The 22,800-nt window shown below is 42.0% G+C and overlaps 1 protein-coding gene across 5 annotated transcripts in view; it reads left to right on the plus strand.

Annotated features, from left to right (window-relative positions):
• ncor2 (nuclear receptor corepressor 2) overlaps positions 1 to 22,800 on the plus strand; it is an 86,913-nt gene that overhangs the window by 53,284 nt on the left and 10,829 nt on the right. The window contains exons 16-34 of one of the 5 annotated variants that reach the window (XM_042000220.1): positions 1,564 to 1,724; positions 2,801 to 2,863; positions 7,915 to 8,057; positions 8,225 to 8,363; positions 10,050 to 10,479; positions 12,845 to 12,965; positions 13,420 to 13,684; positions 14,689 to 14,853; positions 15,014 to 15,150; positions 15,307 to 15,403; positions 15,570 to 15,680; positions 16,303 to 16,394; positions 18,630 to 18,780; positions 18,952 to 19,095; positions 19,245 to 19,337; positions 19,420 to 19,622; positions 19,705 to 20,074; positions 20,274 to 20,477; positions 20,636 to 20,887. In XM_042000220.1, coding sequence (XP_041856154.1) covers positions 1,564 to 1,724; positions 2,801 to 2,863; positions 7,915 to 8,057; positions 8,225 to 8,363; positions 10,050 to 10,479; positions 12,845 to 12,965; positions 13,420 to 13,684; positions 14,689 to 14,853; positions 15,014 to 15,150; positions 15,307 to 15,403; positions 15,570 to 15,680; positions 16,303 to 16,394; positions 18,630 to 18,780; positions 18,952 to 19,095; positions 19,245 to 19,337; positions 19,420 to 19,622; positions 19,705 to 20,074; positions 20,274 to 20,477; positions 20,636 to 20,887 — 3,341 coding nt within the window. Of the gene's footprint in view, positions 1 to 1,563; positions 1,725 to 2,800; positions 2,864 to 7,914; positions 8,058 to 8,224; positions 8,364 to 10,049; positions 10,480 to 12,844; positions 12,966 to 13,419; positions 13,685 to 14,688; positions 14,854 to 15,013; positions 15,151 to 15,306; positions 15,404 to 15,569; positions 15,681 to 16,290; positions 16,395 to 18,629; positions 18,781 to 18,951; positions 19,096 to 19,244; positions 19,338 to 19,419; positions 19,623 to 19,704; positions 20,075 to 20,273; positions 20,478 to 20,635; positions 20,888 to 22,800 lie in introns of all 5 variants that reach the window. The other 4 variants (XM_042000219.1, XM_042000218.1, XM_042000221.1 and 1 more) reach the window with 4 other exon arrangements.

Raw genomic sequence — 22,800 nt, forward strand, 5'->3', positions numbered from 1 at the left:
AGAAGTCTGGAGTTGTACAACTGAAGAGATTTCCAAATTCACTCAGATTCTCCGATTTTGGTCAGGATTTAGGACACTAGAGGAACGTTGTGACTAGTGGCAGTTCTTCTTAAGATCTAGTCATTACTTCCTCACCTCCAGCCAGATTTTCCTCTTCCTGCTAAATCAAGCTCCAGTTCATTCCAGCTTAGCACAGCTGTTTTGCTATTTCTGTTTCTCATCTTCCCAATGGGATGTTAAAATCTTCTGTTTAAAATTCACTGTTTATTTTGATCATCTGTGGTGCCTGGGGGGGTGCTGGGTGGATTGGCAGGTGGGTGCTCTGATTAAAGAGTAAAGAGGGGATGTTTTCTGACAAAGTGACAGCAAAGGATGCAAAGCAACAGATGGAATATCAGCGCTTTCTTTCTGTGGCTGTATTTAGCCGCTATATTATGTTATCAGGCACAGCTTACGCTAGAGTTGTTTGAAGCAATGGCAAGTCATATTTATAAGCAGTTGGGTCAGACCAGATGATGATGATGATGATGAACTGTCGCCTGCTGCTTCCCTGCTCTGAGGCAAGGCCTGGGGACTCTCTGACTCCTAGCACATGCTGCTGCCTGCCTGTCACCCACTGGCACAGCTGGCTTGCCTATATTTAGAATGCCACTAGCTTCCCTCAGCAAGATTAATGGAGCTGGAGGAAGATGAATGGAGGAGCAGAGGGTGCAAGCTCACTGGCTATCTCCTGGCATGCCATTGTGCTGACACTTGATAAATTATCTTGAAAACAAAAAGAATGAAAGCGCAGCGTCTGCATACAGCATCTCATCTCCCAAGTTGTCTTATTCTGCAGAATTGTATCTCCTGTCCAATGCAGACAAACATGTCTGCCCTCAGGTGTGTGGCTGTAAAGCCAGTGCAATGCAGCAGAGTAGGGACACGATGCTTATTTGTCCAAGTTTGGATTTAGGTTTTGGGGTAAATGGAATAGAAAGAGAACTATGTTTGTATCTAACAACACATTGGTAATGGTTTTATTTCACAACTGAAATCTCCCCATGCTTTTCACTTTGTAATTCCTCGATGTAAATATACTGTTTCTTGATTATTTTAGATGATGGAGCCAGCTAATGTTATCTCTGACGTTTTCATACCACTGTGCCAGTGATGGCTGTTGCATGTTTGGTCATCCATCTCTCCACCCCTTTTTACTTACGTGATCTCGGGGAAAATGTCTTACAATTTATCTGACAAGTGGAAAAGATGACAACAATGCTCACTGACCATTATTTACCATCAGCTCCTAAGCAGAAGAGGGGAAATATTTCCCATTTGGTTCAGATACTGTTTTGTGTAGTTCAGGGTGTCCATCTGAATATTGCTGTTACAGGTTATAGAAAGTTTTAAAGTTGACATTGTAACGTTTAGCTTGGTGAAAACTTTGCGTGTTGCTTAGTAATGCAGCAGCTTGCTGCACGGCTCAAGCTTTGAGTCCTGTCAGTGAAACACCACTTGCAACATACTTTTGCTTATTTATTTATTTTTTTTGCTGACCGTGTTAACATTTGTGTTACACAGGGATGACACATCTGGGGAAGATGCAGAGGACAAAGAACCCACTGTGGCTGTTAAGGGACGACGGACAGCTAACAGCCAGGGCCTGCGCAAAGGCCGGATTACCCGCTCAATGACCAGTGAAGTGGAGGAGACCTCTGCGCCGCAACTCAACAATGAGCTTGGTAAGTCTTACTTACTCCTCTCTAAATTTAAAGTTTCTTTCCAAAGTGCATAATTTATAGCTGAATGCAAAAGTTTAGGATGATGAAGTTTAAGAAAAAAGTGGAAGTGTTTTCTTTTTTTGTTTCTGTTTAAGAAAAAGAAAAAAAAGAATTTTGGGACATAAATGTTCCCCCGGCATCATGCTGGACTACATGGACCACCTTTGATCTAGTTGTGACCTTCTGTCCAGTACCACAAGAGTGCAGTGTTGTTCTCTTGTCCTCCCTAACTTCACATCTAGTGTTGCACTTACTACTTTTTTTTTGTTTGTTTTTTTTTTGTTGCTAAAGAGACATAAGAAATAATAGGAAATTAGACCTTAATTGACCAAGTCAAAAATCTGTTTGCAAAAACAGAATCATTATTTCAGGACTTAATACTCTGAACCCCCCTACTTAGCTCTGAATTTTTTTTTCTCTTTAGATGGTAGTTCAGCCATGTATACACACTCTTGCCGCAGGCTGGTGTGGGATTTTTGATGTTTCAGCAGCTGAATTGTACATGCTGCAGTCATTCCTGCGGCACAGGTTTAGTCACAGGGAATCCCCAGGTGACTTGCACTGTAGGGGTTCTCAATCAGCAGCCCCACTCCTGCCACTGTTACTTCTGCTGCTGGCTGTGTTGCCAACGATCCTTTGTGCCCTTCACAGGTCCACATTGAGGACACATGAGCACAGGTTCCAGCTCTATGTCTGCCATCAGGGACAGCCTGGCTTATGGCCTGTGCAGGGAAAGAAGCCAGTTGTTATGTCTGTAATCATTAACTAACTTCTCTCCTTGGATTTCCTACTTCCTCCATCTAAAACAAACACTCCCTAGCGACCCATGCTGCAGTGCTTCACGGGCGAGCATTACACACTACCCTGCCCCCAGCCTCTTATTCTTTTTCTTCTTCTCTTTTCTGTCTCTTTCCTTTCCTTCTGTCAGTCACTCCCTAACTGACTTTGTAACAACTGCCCACTCCCCCCTCCTCTTCCTCCTCCTCCCGCCTTCTTTAACTTGGTGGTTCTGTTTTTTTTTTTTTTTTTTCTGACAGCCAACCTGGAGATGAATGAGAGCTCTCGCTGGACTGAAGAAGAAATGGAAACTGCCAAAAAAGGTAATGCAGGGTAAAGTTGCTCTTCCTATGAAAAGAGGTTTTATTGCATTTAATGAGTACTATAACGCAGTTGTCAAACTAATGAAGATTAGCAGCTCTAGCACTGTTGGAACGCGTTGACAAGTGATGCGGCTGTGACTTCCTGTTAGTGAGGCAACAGCCGCCACGTGCTGCTAGGTTGTGCCTTTGCGTGTTATGTGTCAGTCCACCTAGATGGAGTTTGTTGCTCTTGCGTCTGTTTTCCCGTCTCTCTGGGTCAAGGCAGTCTCTCTTTTATCAAAAAGACTGTAAAGTCTGCCCCTTATCAGCCAGCCCCTGCAAATACAGCAGTTATTAACTCTGGCTGTTTATTGTCGCTGACTGAAGATTACCCAGAGGCCTATTCCTAAATCGCAGAGGTCACTGACACTTCCTAGCACAAGCACTCTGTGTGCGTTTCAAAGTGTTTGTTGCATGTAGGGCACGGACCTCAGTTACTGATTGAATGAGCTCCTCACCCTGAGTGATTTCTGCTGCAGGGCTCTCTTGTCTTTGGGACTATCTAGTCATCTGCTGGAATAGATTCAGGGCTAGATCTGATTCTAATCAGTCTATTTATTTTAAAGAAAAGTTGAATGCCTTAGTGAGTAATGCTAAGGGTAATTTTACTGGTATCTCTTTATTACTAAATTCCTCATCTGAGCTGTGCATCTGTTGTGCTTTTGCAGGTGATTTTTGAAATCTTGATCTTTGCAGAAATTCACCATGAAGCAGCTGTTTTGTGACCATGTGCTATTGTTCCTTTCTCTGAAATTATGCTGCTGAATATTTTAACCTGACCATCCTTGTAATCGCCAGCAGATGAAATGCCTTTTGCAAGCAGCTATCTGGAGCTTGAAAGTGCTATTGAAACTATATTTACTCCTGGAGTTTGCATCTGCTTCTGCAAAATGTGGTTTGTGTGAGTGGGCAGTTTTGTGTGTTAAGAGGTTATTTTGCGATAACTGGCGTTGGCTTGGTTTGAACACGGTCCTGTGTAGTAATCCTGGTTAATGTCTTCAGTTCCATTCTCCTGCCGTGGGATTAGTGGGGCACTCCATCCCAGAGGATTAGCCTGGCAGCTCAGCAGAAGCAGGGCTTCTATGAAGGGCTTATGTAACCACAAACACAGAATTCCAACCACAGTACAGTGGGGCTGAAGGGGAGGAGCTCCTCTTACCGTTATTCATCATTTCTAACAAAATAACACTCTCTCACCTGCCAAAAAGGATTCCCCTTCCAAGGAACTCTTCAAGACCAGCACTTCTCTCCTGCTCTGTTTCTACATTGTATTGATTTTGCCTGTCATAGTGCTTTCTCTGGCAGGTGCTTGACATGTGTATGTTTTAAAGAGGCTTAGGTGTCCTGATGCTAATATGTTTATCCCTTGAGCTGACCAGATCTGAATAATGGCATTTTCTGTGCTTGGCAGGACATTGGCACTTGAGCATCTCCGTGCCTGTCAGTTTTACCTTAAAGGATGGCATAGCCTCATAAAAACTTGGTCCTCAGACATCAGACGACCAGGCTTTGAAACTTTTCCATCTTAAAGCCATCCGCTCTGCTTGGCTCTGTGTGTGTGTGTGTGTATGTGTGTGTGGGGATGGCTGGAATGAGTAGCAAAAGTTGTGTGTTTGTGTGCATTTGGTCCACGCTGTGTTTGGTTGCATGTGCAATAGTCTTTGCTGGGGTTTATGTAAGTGCACTAATCTGCTAGGCTTTGCTTGGGTGAGGGCAGACAGCTGGATAATGGTCTCTCTGCTGCTTGCAGGAGAAACCCATTTAAAGTAGCAGCAGGTAGAGAATACCATACCATTTTTTCTTTCATTCTTTTCTGCTTTTGCTCTGTCTCTCTCCCTCGTTCGGAAGATGGCAACAGCCCAGATTGGCAAGAGCTGTGGAAGATTTGGCAAACGCCTCTTTTCCCCCCAGTCACTTTCTTTCTCCCCCTCAGCTGTGTTGTTATAAACTGGAGAGGTCACATTCAAGATGAAAAGCAGGTCAGTCAGGAAAAATGTGAAAGCCTTTATGCTTTCTCATGGTATCAACATCAACTCCCTCTCGATCCCTCCTCCCCTTATCCACCTCTCTCTTCTCTCTGTGCTTACTCTCCACTTCTGTATCCTTTCCTTTTCTCCATTGTCTCTCTGGCTCAGTGGCTCTGCTCCCTCTCTATCTCTTTCCTCTCTCTTGCTGCTCTCTGTTTACTCTTGGACTCCCTGAATGTGTGTTTGTGTCTGAGTATTAACAAGAGAGAAAGAGAGAGAGAAGGTTTGAGTGAGTTTGTACTCACTCATGCGTTTGTGAATTTGTGTGTGCGTGCGTGCGGCTGTGCCTGCTGGCAGAGTGAGGTAGGGGGAGGGACAGACTGACGGAAAGAGGGAGGGAAAGAGAAAAAAAAAAGAGCGAGATAGAGGAGAGATCAGATGAGGGGAGAGAGAGGCTGAGCACATAGCACCGCCCCACAGTCCCACTTTCCTGTGGAAGTCTTCCCAGACGACCGCCATTGGGGAGAGACACGGCAAAGAAGAGCAGACCAGCACTCACCAAAGCACAGAGAGGACGCTGTGAGAGGAAAAGGAGGGGAGAGGCCAGGAGCATGTGTTGTTTTGGAGCATGTCAACCTGACACCGGCTCAAATATCAAGCCAGCTGGCAGGAAGAGCGCCGAGACTGAGCTGTTTTCATCTCTTTTGCTCTGGAACGGGAGGCCCAGCCCAGACGAGCTTCCCGGCTGGCCCTTTAGAGATCAGTGCGTCTGGTAGTGTTATCCAGAGCAGAGGCCACAAAACGACGGCTGAAGTGACAGGCATGTGACAGACAGGAACAACAACTTTCTGGCTGCACCAGGTGTTGATTGGACTTTCTTTGGGAGGAGCTAAAGGGAATACAGTGTCCTGATTGGCTGTGAGGCTACCACCTGTTTCAGTATTGCCGTTGCTGATTGGATGTTTGTTCCTTGTGTGTTGCTCTAGCAACTAAGATCTTGAGTCAACCAGAGCTGTTTAGGATTGCGCATTGTGTGTTTGGATCTGACAGAATAAACCTTTTGCAGCTAGGTGTAATGACAACGTGACCCTTGACTATGAATGACCTTATTTGAGCTTGACTGCATGCTGCAGAGTGTCCCTTGTATGTTAAAATTAATGTATTTGATGTTAATTTCTGTTAAGCATGCGCTTGTTTGTGTGCTCATTGTCAGGTTGGAAAGTGTCTGACTTGTGTGGCAGTGTAAGCCCCCTCCTTTCCTGTTGTTAGATGGCTGTAAAAGGTTAATAGATGTTGGTCACATGTCTGTCCTCTTGAAGAGCTTGGACTAGTCTTCTTTTTCCTGGAGAGGCTTTTCTAGCAATGCCTGTTCTGGCAACTATTAATTTTTCAGCTGAAAACCCCGTGTTACCTCACTTGACATGTTGTAGATGTGTTGCAGCTTTTAGACATCTTTTCCTTTTTTTTTTCTTTATCCCTTTTGAAAGTGTCTTTTCTCTGTCAGTAGGTTTGTGTGACAGATGTTTTACTCAAATCAGTGCAGAACTAAATATAAAAGAAATGTAAAAAAGCTGCATTGAACATGGCCTGGTACTGTGCAGACAGTTTTATGGAAAATTCTCATAAATTGATTGACATTTTTATATTTGTTTATATTTTTTTTAATTGTGTCGTTGGACACATACCTTTAAATTAAATCTTATTTTGACTTATGTCCCAGAAATTAAACTTGTAAGTGACCGGTAGAGCAGCTTTTTATTGCAGCTGGTAATGAGTCATATTACTGACAATATCTTTCAGCTTCAGCTTTCGCGACTTAATACTAGAGTTGAAATGACAGGGCTGTAAACAGCTGTCCGTCCTTACCCTCCCCTGTGGCTAACTTCTTCCTCTTGTCCTACTACTTCCATTAAGCGATGAGATGCAGGGACCTATAAACCCATGTCCAAGGTTATCCTAAGATGTGTTGGCTCTGGTCCTGTTAATAACACTCCTCCCACCCACCACCCCCCCAACAACCTTTCAAGAGGCTGTCCTGTTGCCAGAACCCGTCAGGCTGGCACAGCACACAAGTGGGTGGTGTAAGCTAAGCCTCTTACAACACACACTGTTAATGAGCTGCCTTTAGCTAACAGCAGACTCTAGGAGGAGGAGCAATGGAGCAAATTCTACGCTATCTGTCTTCCTCGCTCATACTTCCTCGCTGACTGCTCTCTAGATCTCTTCTTTTAGCACGCATACACTTTGAGATTGTGCGTGCGCGTGCTTCTGTGTTTCATGACAGGTTGATCTATCACAGCTCTTGCCCAGCGGGTGCCTGTAGACTCTTGTGTAAGACACAATCATGTGCTTGACTGAGTAAAGGACTAGGGTTTCTCAGAACTGGGTCACATCAAAGTCAGTTAGAATATGACACAAAGTGACCCTAGTGGTGAGAGATGGTGATGTCATTGCTGTGACTGATGGTTCGTTCACCTACCACATTAACACCTCGCTCACTTTTACTCTGTCATTCTTTGTCTATGTAGCTGTCTGTATAGGAAATGTGTGGCATCAAGCCATCCTGCTGCTGCTTGGATAATGAGGCTGTTTCACAGAAAACTGCCAGTCTGTATAGAGATGTTTCGGACTATTGTTTTGTCATGATGAGACTCTCGTGCTGTACATTTAGAGATTGCTGTTGAAGACTTTGGTAGTTTAGAAACTAAAACAGTTTTTTTTTTTATATTTACAAAAAGTAATCATATAGCTGATATCAAGATTTTACAGCTGAATACAGAATGTCATGTTTGGGTCTTGTTGGTAGTTAACAACTAACTTAGAGGTGCATTACCACCAACTAGTGGGTGATCTGAGTGATACATAACAGGAGAAGTGTAGATGGCTCAACTGGAAATTTCTTGTGGTTATTACAGAGATCAATGTAAATTTAATGGTAATTTCAGTTTGATTGTTTTATCGCCCAACTGTAGTTGTTTCCATGACTGTCTGTATGTGTTTCTATTCTCCTCTAATCCTTTTCTCTGTCCACCTGTCAAATTCTAGGTCTTCTCCAGTATGGTAGGAATTGGTCCGCCATCGCCAAGATGGTGGGATCAAAAACCGTGTCGCAGTGCAAGAACTTCTACTTCAACTACAAGAAGAGGCAGAAACTGGATGAGATTCTGCAGCAGCATAAAATGAAATCTGTAAGCAAAGGAAGCGTTACAGAGCCATACTTGCTTTACGTAGTGCTGTCGAAGTGAACTCTCCTGCTTTTGTGCACTGTTATGATATAAAGTTATCTCTATTTTTTTTAATCTGAAGATTCTCATGACCTTTTTTAAAAATTGAGTATGTCCTCGTTTTGACCCAGGAGAAAGAGCGAAAAGCCCGCCGAAGGGGCAAAGCGTCACAGAATGAAGAGGCCAGTGCTCCTTATGCTGCAGAGGAGGAAGAGATGGAGGGTTCGGGAGCCAGCTGCAATGAGGAGGAAGCACCTGAGGATGGAGAAGGTACAGAATTCCTACAGCTTCATTTATATATTTTAATTCTTTGTTTAATCTAACCTGCACGAATCAGTTGGGAAGTTGTATTCATTGTATTTTTTTCTACTTGTTTGAAAGTTATAATTAAAATAGGGGCTTTTTAGTACGAAGAATTACTATTATTAACTAAAACATCCCCTCATAATAATGCAACTTGGTAAATAACAGGGCGATGTCTTTTTGCTAATGTGTGTTTAGAAATTGCTCCCAAAGATAAACCAGTTTTTTTTTTTTTTTTTAAGGTCCACAATTTTGTTTCTCTGGTCCTTGCTGGTCTCTTATCAGCTTGTACGAGGCTTCGGAGATTATTAATCTAGATTTTCCAAGACTGTTTATTGACTCTGTATAGGCACATCCACACTGCCACTGCTTGGTCCACTGGAAATGAACTATGGACAGCTTGGTTAGTTTGGAGCAGAGTGAATGCTCATTTACACCCTGATGTGGACTAAAGAAGCGAGCTCTGGTCCTTTTAATAACTGGGTGTCTCGTTTCACTTGCAAGTAAACTCTGGTGTGGTTTGCTTGCAATGTAAAAGCAAACGGACCATCTAATGAACCAAAGAGAGGAAGTGACGCAGAGCAACATGCTGGATAGCTGTCCGCCTTTCCTGCAGCTCATACCCGACAGATTATCGTGAAAACTGATTTAGGTTTGAACCACAAAAGTAAAAACAGGAATCCCAAGACTGCTTAAATTTATTGTTGCTCCATTTTTTACTTGAGGTGAACTAGCCATTTTCATTCCTTGCCAATATTTTCGTTTTCTTTCTTCTTTACAGGTTGAATGCGCTGTAAAAATGAATTAGGGATATTATTAATTTAAAGAAATGAAAACACAAATTTGTACAAAGTTGTTGGTTATTGCATAATGCAGTTGTCCTTACCATCCATCCATCCATCCATCCATCCATCCATCCATCCATCCACCCATCCATCATCTCTAAGTACGTCACACAGAGGCCTGTAGAGGACTGGAGCCTGTCCTAGCTGACAAAAGACAGGTGCAGGTTTGCACTTTGGAGAGGTCATTACTCCATCACACAGCAGCAAAGTGACAGACAACCATGCACACTTAAACTCATGGCTGCTGCAAATTTAGATTTTCCGTCTAAACCTACTATACATGTTTTTGGACTGTGGAAGGAAACCAAGGAGTTTGCAGAAAACCTGTTTAGGAAGAGCATGCATACTCTGACACAGAGAGGCCCAAGCTGACTGACCAGCAGCTTTGAGCCCACAGCTAGTTGCGCTGAGATGATGTGCCAGTCTGAATCTGGCTACTACTGGTTACCACCTTTGTCTTGATGAATTCAGCCTAAGTGGGTAAATTTGTGACTTTGGCTTTTTGGAATTTTACAGCAAAAATAAAAATAAAAAAAAAAGTTTTTGCAGTTACAGACTGAAAAGTAATGTGAAAGTCAGGCTGTTTATAGAAATATTCTAAAAATACTGTATTTTCACAGTGGTCTGCATAGTCCTCAGGGGATTTCATCCATCATCAACTGGTTTTATGTTCCTCCTCATTGTAGAGGGAACCCTGATTAGTCAGAAAGAATCTGGACTTGCAGATGGAGGTGGTGGTAGTGTGGTGGTGGGGGTAACATGATTTACAGTATAAGCACTAATCTCTTTTTGTTTCTGTCCCTGTCAGGTGGCGCTAACAATAGCTCAGACACAGAAAGCTTGTCCTCACCACATTCATCCGAGGACAGCAAAGCTAAAGAGGAAAGCTCGGGCAAGTCGAAGAACAACTCCAGTCCTGGAGACAAGGACGAGGCACGGTCAGACTCGAGCCAGGCAGGAGATGTGAAGCCTCCATTCAAAGAAGATGCAGACTTAGCCATCAAGCAGGAGATAAAGACTGAGACAGGGGGGGCCAACAAAGAGCAGCCACTGCCAGCGCCACCCGACGATGGCACAGATAAAAAGCCTCCAACAGCAGAGGGAGAAGAAGTCAAAAACTCCACCAAGAGCTCCAAGAAGGAGCATGCAGCCAAAACGGGCTCACATGGGGACAGCGACTCTAGTGCCACTTGCAGTGCTGATGAAGTGGAGGAGACGGACAATACAGATAAAAACAGGTAGGAATTCCTAGGAATGACTATAGTAGAAATTTAGTTTTTAATCTTTTTATAATGCATAAAGTGATGCAAATTTTTTGTTCATCGTTCCACATCTTAAGGTCTTGTTAATTATAAAGAGTTGCTGGTTTTCGAGTTTCTTAAGAGCTGTCCTACTTCTCTGGTGTACCACAGCAGACATTAGAAAACAAAGCAGTGAGGGTTTTCAAGTGGTATTAGTTGCCTAGCTACACTGTACAGCAGTGAACCCGTATTTGGCAAGCCACTCATGTGTCTACCACACGTTGCTCTTTTCTATTAAATAGGGATTTTAGTTGCTCTTTGCAGGAATAAAATATATGTTTACCGTTTCTATATGTTGTATGTGTTTGTGAATGAGGCCAGAAGAAATGGGTGTCAAAGTGCGTGGGAGGGATGATTAGTCCTGTTAGCACAGTATTTGTTCAATCTTTTTTCCATGACAGCAGACTGCATGTACTGGCAGAGCTGAGGGAAACGTTGCCCTCTCTGCCAAAGCAAACAAAGAGAAGGAGGGAGTGTGTGTGTGGGTGTGTGCACGCGCATGTGCCTAAATACTCTTGTGGCGTGTACATGAATGTGTGTTTGTGATTCAGAATATGTTGGGTGCTTTTAGCAGATGTGCGCTACATGGATTTTGTTTTTTTGCTTGGGGTTCTTTTTACAGTCACAGACACCCCACAAAGATACAAACCCATCTTAATTCTTAATGATGCCATATGTAACATTTACATGTTTTAATATATAAAAAGATTAAATCAATATTTTTTATTTTGTTGAACAATGTGCCCACGTTATCCCAAAGTGGCACACTAGTAACCTTATGCCTGTAATACAGTCTTGTGTTTTTTTATGTCCCTCAGAGCATAATAGTTTCATTAATTGCATGCCATTTTGCAACACAAGCATGTGAGGAAAAACTGCCTCATTGCATCCGCAAGTCAAGCTGCTTTTAGTCTGGTCGTTCTAACCCATGATTCACTTTGTTCTTTAATGTTAGCTACGGCCTTTGCATGGATAGTGATTCAGTCAGTGGAAAATGACATGTCAATAATATTGAACATCTCCCTTTACATGTTATATGAGTGTAACGGTACATCAATCTGCATCAATACAGTAGTGATTTTAGTGGTAACGATCCTATAGCATTGATGCACATCTAATCACCTCAGGACTCTGTTATGCTTCAGGGGACTACGAGCCAGTTATATAATGATCACCAATGTATGTTGATGTATATTTATTTCTATACAAAGCTTCTTCTTTTCACTGTGACTACTTTTTTTACTTTCAGAGCAACGTATTTGTAACGTTCTATAATTAATTTACCTCCAGTATCATTTATTAACTAGCCACATGTGTTCTGTTTGCCTTGTGAACTGCAGGGTTATATTTGCCAACAAATTTCTCAGAATTGAAAAAGAACCAACAGGAAAAGCAAAGTGTGCCTGTAGCAGCAAATTTAGTAAATTCATACAGACATTGGCATGTTCTGATCCCCTAATCTGCAGTCTGCTTTTATGTGTAATGAGCAATACAGCCACTCATTTGTGTGTATGATATATGTTTCTGTAGCGGTTTGGCATGCATCACATTTAGGCCATCCCTCCTTCCTTCAGTCATTGTAGAATGTGGGAACGGTTGTGTCAATAAAATATATTTGTATGTGGCTTTAAAATGTGCCACATAGAATAAAATCCCAGGTTCTGAATAACACTGATTATGGATGGAAATCCTTGATAATAACAGTTGAGAGATTTGGTCTTTTGCTTCTTCCCAGTCGAAGTTGGAATACTTTACATAGCTTGCTCAATGTTCCTTTGATTGCCAGCAGCTGTGTGTTTTCATCCTTCCCCAGCTGGAATTGTGTGGTGTCTTATGTTGGTCCTTTTGCCAAAATATTTTAGTTTAACTTCATAGAAGCCGAAGTGCTTCAGCATGCTAGCTTTTAATACATAGGAAGACCCATCCATTTAATGACTGTCCAGGCGCTTCACTCTGAACTTATCCTGGGAAGTTTTTCCCTCCCTTTTTTTTGACACATGGGAATTAATACAGAGTCTTCCATGTCAGCATCTCGGATGCATCTGAGGCTCGATCATTTCACGCACTTCCACTTCAAACTACGTCAAACTCTTTGCTTCTTTATCATCTAAAGTTTTCCAGTAAATTGTTGAATTTGGTTTCAGATGGTCAAAGCAAGCAGCACTTGGCAGGTTTTGGACATTTTAAATCATGAGTTACGTCATCAGTTTGCAAAAGTTGTAAACAGGAAATGTCAGACCCTCTGTCAGCCTCATCTTCACGTCCACTAACATATTTCTGTGTATGTGTGGGTTTTTTGTAGAATGACATCTCCACGTCCAAGCCTCCTGAACTACACTCACGATGGGGTCACATCATCCCCACTGCAGAAGCCCATGGATCTGAAGCAGCTCAAACAGAGGGCTGCCGCTATACCACCTATTGTGAGTTGTTTTAGAGCATCTGTGTATTTTTTTTTTCCTCTACCACACACACAGGTTAGCCTGTTGAGCCTTGGAAAACGTCTTTCAGACTTTTGAGACCAAAAACAGCTCACTCAATTGCAGGCACACACGCTTTTCTATTGCAGTGGTATCGATGCTGTCCCGGTCTCTCTGCTTACAGAGATAACAGTATAGCAGATGAAACTGTGTTGTCATATTTGTTTAAGATAAGGAAACCAGATGGAGGACGATGGGATAGATTTCTTTGTAGAAGAAATGAGAAACCAGGCATTAGTGAAATTTGAACTTACCAAGAAATAAGAGATGCGTATTTGCTATCATGTTGATCAGATACAGTATGTAGCTAACCATATGGCAATGACAAGTAGAGGTAGTCTTGTATTGTGTGTTGCATGTATGCACCCCTGTTATTTCCCTATTATCCTTCTTGCAGATGCCAGAGGCCTCCTTGCATGGCAGTCAGAGGAGTGGGAACGGGAAGGCAATGCTACCCCCCCACGCCCTGGCACTCTACCAGCAACAGATCACCATGGCTCATGGGGAATCCTCTCAGGAGGTCAGACAACAGCAGCAGCAGCCTTCAGGCCAGCCAGGCAAACAGCAGCCTTATATCCTGCAGCCAGACAGAGACCGGGAGGCTCCTCACCGCAGCAGCCCTCACATTCGCCCTCGAAGCCCCTCCACCTGCGAAAAGGATGGTACGCAACTCCATCTCAGCAGAAAACTATTTGTATTGCTATGAAGACTCATTTAGCTGCTGGAGTTTTAAATCTCACAATTTGTGGCATCTGTTTGTAATAACTGATCGTAGCGCTGTTTTTCTCATATAATAATAATTTCTATTAAATTCTTCGTACCATTCTGCACAATTTATGTCTGCATGACATGGCACATTGTTAGTGATAAATGGATTTATGGATACAAGATAAAAGGAATAATTAAATTATTAGGAAAAAGTAGTTAGTGGAAGCCCTGCACAAAATGCTTTTCCTGGAGCGTTTGATCTAGTTTTACTTAGTTGGTCCTTGCTATGAGCTCTAACCTTGAGTTTCCTCTCTAGTGTTGAGGGTATTAAAGCGTTTCTGGGACACTCGTGAAGAGGGAACTGATAAATGATCTTGTATTGCTATTGACCCAGAAGGGAACATAGTCTCGTTCAGTGGACTTACTGTAAGCTTATTAAATGTGAATATTTAGGAGCACAGTGCAAGCATTTCTAACTGTCCAGATAAAGAGAAGTCTTTTTATAATCAACTTGATACAGCAGCTCTGAACTTCAGATTACTGCAGCTTTTTACTTATTTATGTATATAAACGAAATAATACTTACAAAGCTCTTAATACCTTACCCAGGGGGAAGGTGTAGCAGGGGTTAAATAAGTTCACCTGTTGCTTCTTGCCTCTGCTTCTTTATGACTCCGCCTTTGGCAGAACAGAATCCCATAAACTTCAATGCAGAATTATAATGCATTTAACAATTGATTATGTACATGTCGATGTGCATGTTTACATCGGTGGCACTGGGGAAGGGGGGGCTTTATGTTCTCTTAAGAACAAGTGACTGCACGGTAGATGAAAATATAAACTGGGTACTTTATTTATCACTAAAGGAAGTTCTCAACATTTCAGCTGCAGTTTATGCAAATCTGGTAAAAACAAAAAAGATGGCTTCTTGATGACACTTTGTGTGCTCATGTTGTAGAACGGTCCCAAGCTTTCTCTCCTCATGGTGAAGCCAAGAAGCAGGGACTAGGCCCTGACGAATTGAGGACCTCAAACTTGGGTCGCCCAGTTCTCTCCCCTTACCCCATGTCCCCACGAGACATGGCCAAGATCAGTCATGAGCAGCATCTGCTCCACTTCAGCAGTGAGTCATCTTGTCTGTAAAGCGCTGTCTATCTTTACAAACTTCATACATACAACATATTCATTTATGTCTAGAGGCAAGATTTATTTTTGACCTTTAAGATGATCTACAAGCCCTTTCCCAGTAAATACTCAAATCTGCGATGTGTTTGCTCTTGCAGCGTTCCAGCAAGCAGGACACCCCTCACTCTCTGGTCTGTCACAGGACAGTGTTAGGCTAGCGGCTGTGAGACCCAGCTCAATGCCAGAGCCTCCACCTCTCATTTCCTCCACCAAACCTGGAGGCTCTATCACACAGGTATACAAGCACACAAAGGGATTTTAATGAAGTGTGTTGTTGACCCAAAAAAGTAGTTGTCACAAACTTTCTGTATTTGCCACATAAGATATTAAAACACTGAACAGAATAAAAACAAAACAAAAAGTGATGTTGTATTTATAAATAATTCTTCAGGGTACCCCAGTACAGTTACACAGTCCCGCTCATGGGTTGGACCACACAAAGATGCCCACTGCACCGATGGGGCTGCCGTGGATGGATAAGAAAGTCGGTGAGTAAAGTCCGCTGGCGACATTTGTACTTTCTAGTTTTTCTTTTCTCGAAGTTGACGCTGATTTTTTTTTTTTATCTTTTAAAAATCTCAGAGTAGAGATTTCAGTGTTGTTACCTCCACTCTGTATAACTTTCTTTTTCTCGTACTGGTATGTGTTGTACAGCAGGTACTTACCCAGTGGTAAAGCAGGAACAGTTATCTCCTCACAGCTCATCGTCTCAAGCTGATAACCTGTCCACCCCGGGGGTACTTCAAGACGGTGCTTCTGGACGAGGTGGGTCATTCACTGATTGCTCACATTATTTTATTTCTTTGTATACTTAATCGCCGTCTTATTTCTTATCCCTCACGGCACATAGTTTTACTAAAGCGTCCTGGCAAAATATTAAAGTCTGACTACCACTTAGTTGTGATGTCCAATCTTGTTGGGGTTGTCCTTACACTCAAATGTGAATTGCTTTGGATGAAATCGTCTGCTAAATGACCTTAAAATAGAATAATTTATTAAAGCTATTTTATTTTGCTCTCAATCAACATAACAAAGTTGAATAAGGAGTCTTTTCAGCACATTAATGCAGAAGATTTACCTCCAAATCTGTGACTTGGGGACGTGTCTCTGAATGTACTGGGGTGATCCAGATTAGACTTAAATCTCAGCTGAAAATCGGTCTGGAGTTTAGCTCTTTGAAGCCCATCTAATCAGACAGGGTTTGAGGGGAGGTGAAAAATGAGAGAAACTGCCCAGATTTTTGTGTCAGGCTGGTAGACACACACTCAGAAGTATGCAAAACTGCTATTACACCACTGCTGCTTCTTTTGTTTACATATAAAAGCATGTCTTTTGGCTCATCTTGACAAGAGTTTGTTTGGTCCAATCTTTTCAGCTTCTCTTTCAGCTGTCCAGGGAGGTAGTATCACCAAGGGCATCCCAGGGACCAGAATGCATCCAGATTCTGCATTATCCTACAGAGGTGGCTCCATTACTCAGGTGAGCTCAGACATGTGGGCTAGGCTTGTGGTAAGAAATATCCTTGTTCATTTTGTAGGGACACTTCCTGCTCATATTTTACTTTGGATTTTATACATGCATCAATTTCCATTTGGGACAATTTAATTCAGATTTATCATCAAATATCTGATAGCTAAGACATTTGTGTTCAGTTCTGATGAACTCTGCTTTTTCAACGTTAATGCACTCTCAGGCTGTTGGTTTGATGCAATTTACAGATAATCCCCAGTAGCTTTGTTTTTTTTGCTATGACTGTCTGCCATATGTGCAGTATGGTACTACTGTGTTGGATGGGGCAATCCTCAAGTTGGTGCATTATGAGTATTTTGCTGACAAAGTTAAAAAAAAGTGTGTGGTGAATTACAACACATAACTACCAAACAGTTTTCTTCCCCTTTTTTAAGCTGAGAGCCTCTGAACAACCTCCGTCGTTTTCTGTCAGAGCACCAGACACCTGGAACACTTCCACTACAGAACTCAGGAACATCTAATCAATAAAAGCTTTTTCCAAATCAGTTAAAATGTGGCTCCTGGACAAGCAAACTTGCACATGTTTGTATTTTTGTCAGCATATTTTAACCATGTGCTCTGGGTCATGTATATATTATTTTTGTCTGTTTTATATGTTTATTGCACGACTGACTGACTTTTGGGTATTTTTTTTTTTTGTTTATACTAACAATCCTTGTATGTTCATGATTTTTTCATACTTTGACCTGCCATGGGGCTACAGACGGAAATTAGCTTGAAAAGCTAAATCTGACATATTTACATGGTGAATCTCATGTCAATTAATATGCATGGTCCCATTTTAAATAAATAAATTCGGATGTTTTTAAAAATGGCCTGTATGAGGGGAATGAAACTGATCTTCTCATGTTACACTGTACAAATGCCATTTACCATATACAGTTAGTGACAGAGCAAGTGTGAACTGAAACACTGTAGACTGTGCTAAGGTTCATTTTTCTCATACATAGACTGATTACACCCCCACTTCTTCTGGTGGTTAACTCTGGTTTTGCAAATACTGATGCAATCATCAGCCCCTGAACACACAATATAACACCACTGCCCTCAACTTAAACTGCCTTTGTGCGTCTTTGTACCTGTGATAAACGAGAACAGCAAAGCTGGCGAAAGGTCATGAGGCAAACCAAGTTATATGGCTGCTGGATTTCCATGTTGCTGTGACATAACCGCAGCTCTGAATGGCCCTGTTACCTTAGCAACAGGTACACGCTGTACAGCATCTGTTCTTTCTTTTATTTATCTGCGTACTCTAGATGTCGGCTAAACCCAGTTATTGATATGCCCACTCTTGTATTGCAAACAAGAGAAAACAAGTGTTGTGGAGGCTGTTATTCACCATAATGGATTAATGACATTAAAGACTGGTGAATGATATGATGTGTTAATCCTGTTGTATAGATTACAGCTAGATGGATTGATAGCATTGGTGTGTAAGCACTCAAATCTGGCAGTGATGCATTTTCTCAAAGAACAGGTGAGGTCTGCTTTAGTCAGTGTCATCTTATCATGTAAACAACTACTCATCCTCCTCCCTTAGGTAAACACTTCTTGAAAAAGCAGCAACCAACAGATCTAAAATGTGCTCTCAGCCTCTGCTGTCTCCTGTTCAGCCCTCTACTACTATTTTTGATCTCTTCACCATTCACTGTTGAAATATGACTCACACAGAGTACAAGTTATGTGATTCAAAGGCAAATCTTTTAGGCAAATCAGCCTGCTGTCATCTGCTTCCAAATGGATGCACATTTTGTCTTCTAACAGTATACTTTGTCTTTTAAAGACTGGCTTTTAAGTACCTGTTTGCTTAATTTTGAATTCTGTTATGTCCCTGTCACAACAACCACGCTTTCTGCGGTGAAGGCAAGAACATGAAATGCACATGCTGTACACAACACAACATATGTTGAAGGCAAATGAACAACTTATTACTGTACCTTGCATTGTATCCAATAGAACAATCTTAAAAGGAAAAACGCTTCGTAATTAAGTTATATTCTACCTCAACATTATTATTTTGTTTTTGTTTTTCATTAAATATGTGTTGTCATTTACCTGCATTGTGATTTATTAAAGGCCACTAGTGGAGGCTTGCTGGTAGTCAAGGTGTGTGTACTCTCTGTGCTGTAACTAGTATTAAAAGCATGACAATAAAGTTTGTTTCATGTTTTTTAATAACCTAAGGGGACACCGGCTGATGTGCTGTATAAGGGAACCATAACACGTCTAATCACCGAAGACAGCGCGAGCCGAGCTGAGAGGGAGCGGGACGAGGCATTGTCGAAAAGTGAGGTGGTCTTCGAGGGCATTGGTGCGCACATCCTCGCATATGATCGTGAGTACATCCTCCAAAGAAAAGTGGTTTCCGTCTGACCTTGCTAGCACTATACGGAATGTTGGGATATTCATATGAAGTATTGATGGAATTTAAAAGCAAAATGGAACACAAAAAATGTATATGAAGTATGCATCTGTGTAGTTCATGCATTGAGTTTGTCATTCATAGGCCCAGCATCTCAGACCCCCAAAGATGAGGGCAGAGGCTCAGGGCAGCCTGGAGAAATTCTAGGCCTGAAGCGTCCTTATGATGTTATGGAGGGAGGCAGAGGGCTTCCAGTGAGGGAATCGCTGTCTGCTGCCAACTGTGAAGGTAAGAAATGACAGCACATACACATCAAGTTCGGCTTTTCTTTCTGTTTTTTTTTTTTAAATAAAAACAATAACATTAAACTTGTATTATTGATTAAATGTCTTCTCTGTAATCTTGGATCTAACCTCGTTGCTCTACCTCTCTTTCAGGTCTTATTGGTCGAGCTATGCCTCATGATAGAGACAGTCCACATCACGCACCTTACAAAGATGCTCATCACATCCGTGGTTCAATCTCACAAGGTGTGATGGCTAAAATTTATAGCAGAATCATCTGATTTTTACCTCTTTTTAAAATAGAATTAACGTATTCTTCTGATTTCAGGTATACCCCGTCATCTGGACCCTCCGGATGGATACATGAGGCGGGAAGCTAAGCAGATGAAGAGAGAGGGCTCCCCACCCCATGGATCCAGTTCATTACCTGATCCGATGAAGGGCAGAGAGACCATTGTGCCCACGGTGAGGGAGGTTAGACGCTCCATCCACCTCATTCCAAAGGAGGAGCCCAGGCAGCCTACCAAGGAGGTATACACAAAACAAGACCTGTTACAAGTTACGCAACCTTAATGCTTCTTAGCTGTTAAATTCCTCTTACACCTCTGTTCAGGGAACACCTGTAAAGCAGGAAGCACCTGGTTCAGGGAAACGTCACGATGTCCGTTCCATCATAGCCAGTTCGCCACGTTCCTACCACAGTACACCCACCCACTTAGACATGCGCCCTGATAGGGGTCGATATGAGGAGGCACCTAAAGGGCGGCCCAGTGCGGTGGTCAGTACTGCAAGCCCCATTGCCCGCTCATCACCACTTACTCTGGGGGCAGAGCAGGGAGGCAAAGCTCATCATAGCCCAGTGGGCTATGATGACAAAGGCGCCTTAAGGACCCCTTACCCTGGACCTTCACATCGTGGCTCTCCGCTGTCCAGGGAGGCAAGCCAAAGGCAGCATGAGGGTGGGTATATCTCAAGAAGACAAGGTAATTTTCTAAAGAAAAGATCAAAATTTATCATTTGAATTGAAGGTTTTAGAATATATTTTGTGTTTAAAAAAAAAAACAACAAAAAAACAAATAAGTATGGCGTATTAAGTTTGATTGAAATGTGTTGAAACTTGAAACTTTACTTTAAACCTACACAACTTGTCCATGAAGTTCCTCTTCTCTGTTTTTACTCCAGGTTCTAGTAAGAATTCTTCTCAGGAGCGTAAGGCCACACCGAACCCCAGGGAGATGAGTGCTACTAAATCCCCTCTCTCTGGTGTTGCAGATCAACAGGCCTATGAGCGTCTGCTGCAGGGTCTTGGAACTACAGACATGTACCGTCAGATTCCTTTAGCTTTCGATCCTGCAGCACTTCCCCGCGGTATCCACATTGACCCTGGTAATTCCGAAGTCAAAATCCTTTAACTTCAGATAAGATTAGTTAGTTTAGCTTGCATTAATGAGGTCACAAAAAATATATATGAAAGAAAACATCTGTGTTGACTTGTCCAGTATAATTGTTTTCCTAACGGATGGTATTCTGCTCTTCACCAACAGCGGCCTACTACTTGCCTCGCCACCTTGCTCCCAATCCGGCTTACCCTCATTCCTACCCCTACCTCATCCGTAGCTATCCTGACACAGCAGCCCTCGAAAACCGCCAGACGCTTCTCAATGACTACATCACCTCTCAGCAGATGCACCAGTGGCCTGCAGCTGCTGCAATGGCTGCCCAGCGCTCAGACCTGCTTAGGGGCCTTGCTCCTCGAGACCAGCCCTTGCAGCTGCCCTACTCTGCTCCCCCACGTGGTAAGACTAAGGGACTGAAAGTTAGATCAACATACTCACTCATATCTTTTTGTGTTCCAGTTGGGTTTTAAGGATGTTGTGATTCATTTAGAGAGAAGGTTAAAAAAAAAAAAAAACTAACTAGGCACATCAAATAATTAATACCTTCTAACTTTGCATCTTCCTGCAGCCCTGCAGGAAGGTGCTGCATTGCCTGTTTCTTGTTTTTTCTAAAGGTTCCTGTCTGAATGTGTGTTTAACACAAATATTTGCATTAGCCTGTTTGTTTTAGAGATATTAGAGGCTTTGATTAAAAGGTAGTGTTTGACATCAGAACAGGGTAAGAGAAGACAGAGATTTGAACTTATCAGTGTTTTCATAGTCATCACACCAGTCTGCTGTAACTGGGATATACATATATATATATATATATATATATAAGCACGCTTGACCCTTCCTATAGTGTATTCTGCATTTCTGTATTCAACCATAATGCTGAAAGATAGTTCATCTTCACGAAAGCTAGAACATACTGCAACGTTTGACTTATTTTCCCAGCAAACAGATGTTTCAATGTCACCAGTCTTTTAGGACCACTTTGCAATGCTGATCGTGTTTCCAAAAACTAACCAGTCAGTGAACAGCAATTCAAATGGGATTTATACATGCTGTTTGGAGCTGTAAATTTAGCTCCAAACTGGAATTGTGAATGCTGCTCTCTACAGTGCATTGAGCAGCATTCCCATATGTTTAAGATAAAAATTTTCTCCTTGCAAGTTAAACTTGATGCACTCTTTTCATTCACCAGCCACACAGTGAAATAAGTTGATTTAACTTGTAAATTAATACAAATTGTGTTAGATAGTAGTTGATAGGTATGAATTTCTTTTAATGACTAATGTTGATCATTTAAAGAGCAGATATCTTTTTAAGGCTTCCTGCGGTTCGGCTGTGTTTACATTCATTTTAAATATTTACTGGCCTCATAAAATAATTAGCTGCAGTTACTGTGAAATAATCAGCCAATGCTGATTTAACTGAAATTGATAAATAATTTGTGGACCACTTAATTAGTCTACCTCTAGTCCTGTCTTTTATGTTCTGTACTGTAGTCACGCCAGCGTATGTCTTGCTACATCTTGATGTAATGTTGGGAGTCTTGACGGCACAACTGACATAACAAGGCTTTTACACTCACTTTAAAAATGAATAAGTAGACATGAAAAGTTAAAATTACATCTTATAACATTAGACAAGTAATCTTCTCTTATTCTGTGAACGTTTGTTCTGTTAAAGATTATGTAAGAACGGCGATGGTGTCTTTTACAGCGCTTGGATATAGGTCACAAGTGTTCACTCCAAACCCAGATGCCAAAGCTGAGATGATATCTGTGAAGTCTGCATTCCCACTGTCTGTCTTTCACAAAGTATTGATCATAAACATGCAAGAAGATAAGGATTTTCATACTTTCGTCATCCTGTTCAATGTTTCTGAAGCGGTTCTGAGCCAGCACAGTTAAGGTAGTAACAGAGGCACCTCATTTGTGGTTACAGACATAAAATTCACCACTCAAACAAGCGATGCTGTCATCACAGCTGAATGGACAATACCAGCTTGACAGGTGTTTCTTTCAGACACACAGATGTGGGACTGAGCCACCTCCGTTTGGCATATGTAAATTACAAGGAGGATTAGTCTTTGTTTCGCCCATACGGCACATCCGATATGTGGAAAAGGCTTAAAATTTGACCACAACTGCAATCAAAAGCCCCTTCAGGTTTTGTTTTGTTAGTGTGCTCCAACTGACATGAGGGGATCAATTTCTTCCTATTCAGAACTGAACTACATTTAGTTAAGAAAATTAAATTTGTTACTTAACAGGAGTCTTTTTCTTTTGATGTGACTATTTGGGACAGAACTTGATTTAGTCATC

Source organism: Melanotaenia boesemani, chromosome 11, assembly GCF_017639745.1.
Source record: "Melanotaenia boesemani isolate fMelBoe1 chromosome 11, fMelBoe1.pri, whole genome shotgun sequence".
In the NCBI taxonomy this organism is placed as follows: Eukaryota; Metazoa; Chordata; class Actinopteri; order Atheriniformes; family Melanotaeniidae; genus Melanotaenia; species Melanotaenia boesemani.